Raw genomic sequence first — 8,058 nt, 5'->3', positions numbered from 1 at the left:
GAACCCAACCTACTAACACCCTTGTAGATGAATGAACATGACGAGATGAACATCTCCACAACATCTCCACAACATCAAATGGAACATTTTCCCAGAAGAGTGGAGCTCAACAGGGACTCAATGTGGAATAGGATCTTCTGTGATGTTGCTATAGTTACTGATGCTGAAAACCCACTGAGGATGACGATGATGATGATGATGATGATGATGATGATGATGATGAGGATGACGGAGGCTCATTAATGACTCACCTTTTTCGGCATGTCCCATTTGCACTGGAGTTGGAGAACAAAAAAAGAAAGAAAGAGAGAAAGAGAGAAAAACAGAGACAGTGAGACACCACTGTAAAATTTAGACATCGCGAGTGAGAAAGATCTACATGCGTGAGACAACGAAAGTGAGACATCGGGATTGGGACAGTCCTGTAAGAGTAAGACAGCTGAGAAAGAGTGAGACAGTCCTAAAAAAGAGTAACACAGTCCTGAAAAAGAGTGAGACAGCATTGAGTAGAGAAATTGAGATAGCACAGAAAAAGTAAGACCAAACTAAGAGACCATGAAAAAGAGAAAGACAGCACAGAGATGGAGAGAGCACTGAGAGAGAGTGGAACACCAATGAGAGAGAGGAAGACAGCGCCGAGGGAGAGAGGGCGAGACAGCGCCGAGGGAAAGAGAGGGCGAGACAGCGCAGAGAGAGAGAGAGGGCGAGACAGCGCAGAGAGAGAGAGAGAGGCGAGACAGCGCAGAGAGAGAGAGGCGAGACAGCGCAGAGAGAGAGATGGCGAGACAGCGCAGAGAGAGAGATGGCGAGACAGCGCAGAGAGAGAGAGATGGCGAGACAGCGAGAGAGAGAGATGGCGAGACAGCGCCGAGGGAGAGAGATGGCGAGACAGCGCCGAGGGAGAGAGATGGCGAGACAGCGCGAGAGAGAGAGCGAGACAGCGCAGAGAGAGAGCGAGACAGCGAGAGAGAGAGAGAGACAGCGAGAGAGCGAGACAGCGCAGAGAGAGCGAGCGAGAGAGAGTGAGACAGCGAGAGAGAGAGCGAGCGAGACAGTGCAGAGAGAGAGAGAGAGAGCGAGCGAGACAGCGAGAGAGAGCGAGAGAGAGAGAGCGAGAGAGAGAGAGCGAGACAGCGAGAGAGAGAGAGAAGCGAGACAGCGCGAGAGAGAGAGAGAGCGAGAGAGAGAGCGAGACAGCTGAGAGAGAGAGAGCGAGAGAGAGAGAGAGAGAGAGAGAGAGAGAGAGAGACAGCGCTGAGAGAGAGAGCGAGACAGCGCTGAGAGAGAGAGAGCGAGACAGCGCTGAGAGAGAGAGCGAGACAGCGCTGAGAGAGAGAGAGAGAGAGAGAGAGAGAGAGCGAGACAGAGAGAGAGAGAGAGAGAGAGAGAGAGAGAGAGCGGGCGAGACAGCGCTGAGAGCGGGAGAGCGAGACAGCGCTGAGAGCGGGAGAGCGAGACAGCGCTGAGAGAGGGAGAGCGAGACAGCGCTGAGAGAGAGAGCGAGACAGCGCTGAGAGCGGGAGAGCGAGACAGCGCTGAGAGCGGGAGAGCGAGACAGCTGAGAGAGGAGAGCGAGACAGCGCTGAGGCGGGAGGCGAGACAGCTGAGAGCGGGAGAGCGAGACAGCGCTGAGGCGGGAGAGCGAGACAGCTCCTCTGTGGCTCTTTGCCTGGTCCTGGGTGAGATAATCAGAGTGCAGTCTGATCAGCCCTTGGCGCTGCGTCGTCTCTTTCTGAGGCTTAATGAAATGAATCTGGGTTCGGACTGCTTTGATTAATTAATCCGCGATTCCGCGGACAGCTGGGCGAGACGAGGGTCACGGCTCGACAGATGTGGGGAGGGAACACAGCTGGCGTTCGGCGCAGAGCCTCGATCTCGTCTCGTTCCAGCAGCAGGAATAAGGATGAGGGAGGAAAGTGAGGAAGAGGTGCTGAGGAGATTCTGTGATATTTCCCTCTGCTCCACGCTCTCACGCTCGTTTCCCATTGCTCGCCACATCTCCATTCATTTCCCATCAACAGTTTTACATTTGCTGTCGTTTCCATAGTAACGGATCGCTCAGAACTCGGGCGCGGCTCAATAAAGGAGACGGAAGGAGTCTCCAGTGCCGAGTGAAGGCGAGACCATGAACAAACTAAAAAAAGCTACATGCAGTAATTGTTAATAAACCGACAGCGTCGTCACGGTAACGGTAACTCCGCCTCCTCACACAAGTCTCGACTCTTTTCTCACATCAGTATCAACTCTGCTTTATCAGTGCCTCGTACAACCATCCTCCCTCCTGACTCATCCTGCCTCCTGACCCATCATCCCTCCTAAAGCATCCTGCCTCCTGACTCATCCTGCCTCCCCACTCACCCTGACTCATCTTGCCTCCTGACCCATCATCCCTCCTAAAGCATCCTGCCTCCTGACTCATCCTGCCTCCCCACTCACCCTGACTCATCTTGCCTCCTGACCCATCATCCTCCTAAAGCATCCTGCCTCCTAAACCATCCTGCCTCCTGACTCATCCTGCCTCCTAAACCATCCTGCCTCCCCACTCACCCTGACTCATCTTGCCTCCTGACTTATCCTGCCTCCCAAACCATCCTGCCTCCTAAACCATACTGCCTCCTGACTCATCATCCCTCCTAAACCATCCTGCCTTCTGACTTATCCTGCCTCCTAAACCATCCTGCCTCCCGACCCACCCTTACCCATCCTGCCTCCTGACTCACCCTGACTTATCTGCCTCCTCACTCATCCTGCTACCCGACTTATTTTGCCTCCTGCCTTGAGACTCATTCTGCCTCATTTTTCCTGCCTAATCATTCTGACTCCTTCTCCATCCTGACTCTGCCTCCTGACTCATTCTGCCTCATTTAATCTTTTGACCTGTTCCAACACCCAACCCAGTTTTGATTCCTGACTTATCCTGATATCTGACTCATTCTGACTCATTCAGACTCTGGTATTTTTTAATATGGACAGAAGAAGAGCCACACGACCGCTTTAACACACACACACACACACACACACACACACACACACACACACACACACACACACACACACTTCCTCAACCCTGTATGTTCCTATAGGAACCTGCTCAGATCCTCTAAAGCCCTAAAAGAACCACATCAGTGGGTTCTAAAGGGTTCTAGTAAGAGGAGAGGACGATTCGGCTCTGTATGCTAAGACTTAATCCTGATCTCATTCGGTCGGAAACACACAAAACACAAGTATGCAACATTTACACAAACAAGCGCACGCACAAGAGAGACAGAAAACACAAAACAACTGGACCGCAATGATCATGGACAAAAAGCACACACACACACACACACACACACACACACACACACTCCAAAACCTGTAACTGAAAATTCACTTACAAAAGAAAACACAAACAGAATGCAATGATCATGGATCACAAGACACAAAACACACACACACACACACACACACACACACACACACACACGATAACTGGATTGCAGTGATCATTAACATTAAAGAAAAACACACAAATAAATAAATGAAACACACTAACCATAGTAACACACACACACACGCGCGCATTAAACAATTTTACAACAAACACAAACGTCCATACACACACACACACACACACACACACACACACACACACACACACAAAATTCACAAGAAACACAAATACAAATAAATGCGGTGATCACGGACACACACACACACACCTGAAAGCGGGAGCATTGTGAAAACACACACGACTAAAACACAATTGCATTATTTAAAATTTTGTCACACACACACACACACACACACACACGCACACACGCACACACACGGCTGCGATCACAGTGAAAGGTTGAGTATTTTTTTAAGGAACATCTCCATGCTCTTTCTGCAGAGCTCCGTATTCACAGCTCGGGGATTTCTGTGTGTGTGTGTGTGTGTGTGTGTGTGTGTGTGTGAATTTGAACTCGTACTCGCAACTTTGTCTCTAATCCGCGTGCGCTTTGTGCCAATTTAATAATAATCACGCGCCTCCAACACAAACAAACAATAACCAAAAAAACAAATAAATAATCAATAAATAAGAGTTTTTATTTAACATTTATTAATATTTGACACACGCCCGCGCGCGCGCCACTCGTATGAGGCGTAGTGTTTACACACCGGGTCGCGCGCGCCGCGATATCTCTGACCAGCCGCGTGCGCGCGCACAGAGTCTATTAACTCAATTTCCTTTCTTTTTCGACTTTTATCTGAAGGTGGAGTGTGTGTGTGTGTGTGTGTGTGTGTGTGTGTGTGTGTGTGTGTGTGTGGGGAGAGTGTTTTTGTTTATAACGAGAGAGAGAGAGAGAGAGAGAGAGAGAGAGAGTGAGTGAGTGAGTGTGAGTGTGTGTGTGTGTGTGTGTCACTCGTGGAGGAGGAAGGGGGGGTGGTAGATCAAAGCACGCGCTGTTAGTGTGTACCTTTGGTTTGGTTTTGAACTCACAACACCTGGAGTTTCACACGAGAGCGCGCACAAACACACACACACACACACACACACGACTAAACGAGCGCGTGCACACCGTTTAAACTTCGAAATCATGGAGACAACAGCAAAGGTGTGTGTAGAAAGCAGACTTACCGGTTCCGTACTCGCTCCCGGCGCCTCGCACCGTCGCGTGCGCCAGCAGTAACCCCAGCACGAGCGTATCCATGTCCCGCGCGCGTGGAGTCCGGGACTAAAACTTTATACACACTTGTCCAGGTGAGACAGGGTTCTCTCCGGGTCATTCATCCGACAGCTTCGCGCGCCCCATTCTCTCTCTCTTTCTCTTACACACACTCTGTCCTGCGCGTCGGTCCGTGTGCGTGCGTGTAAATACGTGTACGTGAGCGAGCTTCTCCTCGCGCTCGCACCCTCACTCACTCACACACACACACACACTCCCAGTTACTTTGTTAAAATGAAAAAGGGAGTGATGACGTCAGCGCAGCTCTCGGGCGTTCCGGATCGCACACAAGTTCTTCAGATCAAAGCGCCCCCTGCCGACTACCGGTACGCGCACCTGTCTGTCACATTAAAGTCTGTCTGTCCACCTTAGTGTCTGTCTGTCCACCTTTCTGTGTCTGTCCACCTTTCTGTCACATTAAAGTCTAACTGTCCACCTTTCTGTCTGTCTGTGTCTGTCTGTCTGTCTGTCCACCCGTCTGTCTGACTGTCCACCTTACTGTCTGCCTGTCCACCTTTCTGTATGTCTGTCCACCTGTCTGTCACATTAAAGTCTGACTGTCCACCTTTCTGTCTGTCTGTGTCTGTCTGTCTGTCTGTCCACCTGTCTGTCTGTCCACCTGTCTGTCTGACTGTCCACCTTACTGTCTGACTGTCCACCTTACTGTCTGTCTGTCCACATTACTGTCTGTCTGTCCACCTTTCTGTCTGTCTGTCCACATTACTGTCTGACTGTCCACCTTACTGTCTGTCTGCCCACCTTTCTGTCTCTGTCCACCTGTTTGTCACATTAAAGTCTGACTTTCCACCTGTCTGTCTGTCTGTCTGTCTGTCTGTCCACCTGTCTGTCTGACTGTCCAACTTACTGTCTGTCTGTCCACCTTTCTGTCTGTCTGTCCACCTTACTGTCTGACTGTCCATATTACTGTCTGTCTGTTTGTCTGTCCACCTGTCTGTCACATTACTGTCTGACTGTCCAACTTACTGTCTGTCTGTCCACATTACTGTCTTTCTGTCTGTCCACCTTATAGTCTGTCTGTCACCTTACTGTCTGTCTGTCTGTCCACCTGTCTATGTATGTTTGTCTGTGTCTATCTGTCCTTCTGTCTGCCTGCACCAATCCCCTTTTTTTCCCTTCTATTTTCTTTTCATTTTCATCATTTTTCTCCTGCATTCTCACATCATATCTCCACACCAAGCATGTACATGTGTGGTCATGTGTGTGTGTGTGTGTGTGTGTGTGTGTGTGTGTGTGTGTGTGTGTCTGTACATGTGTGTGTCAGTGTGTGTGTGTGTATCAGTGGAGGTGGGAGATGATTATAGGAGTGGATTGGAGGTCAGGAGGTGATGGAGGTGGGCAGAGACTTCGCAGCTCCTCATAGCTCTGGTTGAATTCCTGTAATGATTCCAGCTCTGAGTCCAGAACACCCCTGGGTCGACCCACAGAACCTGTGTGTGTGTGTGTGTGTGTGTGTGTGTGTGTGTGTGTGTGTGTGTGTGTGTGTGTGTGGAGCAGCCTGACTGAAGGATCCATTGAAATAAATGAGGAAGATTCAGGAGGCAGTTATAGACATGATTCTCTCTCTCTCTCTCTCTCTCTCTCTCTCTCTCTCTCTCTCTCTCTCTCTCTCTCTCTCCCTTGTTCAGACCCTAAGGGTTTTCTTAATAGAAAGAAAGAAAGAAAAAACCCTTTGCCAAAGTGCTTTTTGATTCATGGCGTCTCGCCTCGTTCTTGTGCATGGTAATTAAGTGTGTTCGTGTGAAGAGTGTTTGAGGATGTGACCTTTTTAAAGGAGAGAGTATCACAGTAGTAAACACTCACCATCACCTTCTTTACTTTTCTTTCTCTTCGAGATTGAAAGAGTGGCGGGACACGAGACCCCCATCACTACTCCATCTGAACCCAAAGAGTCTTCACACAGTCCTTCTAAACCCACTTATATTCCGCTTTTAAACCCAACGAATCAGTAGTTTAATTTCACATTCAAACCAAATAATTCACATTTTATTCTACTTTCAATCCATATGAATTGGTTTCATTCCATTTTTGAACCAAATCATTCTTTTTTAATTCTACCTGCAAACCCTATAAATTCAAATGTTTTCACTTCTAACCAAAATAATTCGTCTACTTGTGCTTACACACCCACTGATTTGGTTTTATTCCACTTCTGATACAAATAATTCACTTTTACTTTACTTTCAAACACACCGAATCAAATTTTGTTCCACTCCTAACCAAATAACCAGATTATTTCAATTAAAAACCAAATATTTAACTTTTAAAGCAAAATAAATCGATTTTATCGTGCCTTCAACCCAATAAATCAGTTTCAATTTACTCCCGTACCAAATAATTCAGTTTAATTCTAATTTCAAACTTAATTGAATCAGTTTTATTCCATTTCTTAACCAATTAACCAACTAAATACTTTCAAATGCAGTGAATCTTTTGTTTGCTTTTGTTTATAATAACAATATAACCAAATGATTACAGTTTTAAACCAAATATTTCACTTTTAAACCAAATAATTCACTTTAATTCTGCTTCCAAACCCAAAGGATCGGTATTATTTGCCTTACACCCATAAAATTCACTTTAAAACTGCTTTTAAATTCAATGAATCGTTTTTTTCTCAAACATTTACTTTAATTCTGCTTTTAAACCTTATAAATATTTTTTTTTCACTTCTAAACCAAATAATTTACTTTCATTCTACTTTCAAACGCATTGAATTGTCTTTTGTTCGATTTATCTGGTTACCAAATAACCAGATTATTACAATCCAAATATTCCACCACATATTAAGAAGCTGAAGAATTCACTTTAATTCTGCATTCCTTCCCAAAAGAATCAGTTTTATTTCACTTCTAAACCAAATACATTTCTTTTGCTTTTTAATTGTATCCATTTATTTGATTTCTAAACCAAATAATTCAGTTTATTCTGCTTCAAAAGGTGTTTTATTTCTTGTTCTAGACCAAATAATTTAGTTTTAAATCTGATTCAGATGAATCCATTTTGCTTTCAAACTTTAATATTTGTTTTTGATCCACTTCTGAAAAAATCCACTTTAAAAAAAATCGAATTAAAGGTTCTTAATCCACTTTCAACCCAGAAAATCACCCACAAAGAAATCATTTGGTTTTATGAAGCATCTAAACAGAATAAATCACTTTTTTCCACTTTCAACCTTAAAAAACTTTAATCCGATTTTTTTAAATTTCCAAGCAAATCTGAATTGTTTCATTTTGCATGTAAACCCAAAGAATTGCTTGATTAGTATTTTACTCAACATCACTATTCAAACAAATTGGATTTATTACCCCTTGTCCAGTGAAAGGGTTTATTTGAATTCGTTTCCAAA

General features: G+C 45.8%; 1 protein-coding gene across 22 annotated transcripts in view; it reads right to left on the bottom strand.

Annotated features, from left to right (window-relative positions):
* Positions 1-4,883, bottom strand: part of ptprk (protein tyrosine phosphatase receptor type K) — an 89,581-nt gene extending 84,698 nt beyond the window's left edge. For 5 of the 22 annotated variants that reach the window (XM_046873603.1, XM_046873595.1, XM_046873601.1 and 2 more), the window contains exons 1-2: positions 4,604-4,882; positions 252-275 (exon numbers count right to left, since the gene is read on the bottom strand). In XM_046873603.1, the coding sequence (XP_046729559.1) occupies positions 252-275; positions 4,604-4,676 (97 nt within the window). In that variant the 5' untranslated portion in view covers positions 4,677-4,882. Of the gene's footprint in view, positions 1-251; positions 276-4,603 lie in introns of all 22 variants that reach the window. The other 17 variants (XM_046873596.1, XM_046873604.1, XM_046873605.1 and 14 more) reach the window with 6 other exon arrangements.
* Positions 4,884-8,058: the final 3,175 nt, after the last annotated feature.

The sequence above is a fragment of the Silurus meridionalis genome, chromosome 18 (assembly GCF_014805685.1).
Source record: "Silurus meridionalis isolate SWU-2019-XX chromosome 18, ASM1480568v1, whole genome shotgun sequence".
NCBI classification, from domain to species: domain Eukaryota; kingdom Metazoa; phylum Chordata; class Actinopteri; order Siluriformes; family Siluridae; genus Silurus; species Silurus meridionalis.
Note: the sequence above shows the minus strand (reverse complement) of the source record. Positions and strands in the feature narration are given on the sequence as shown.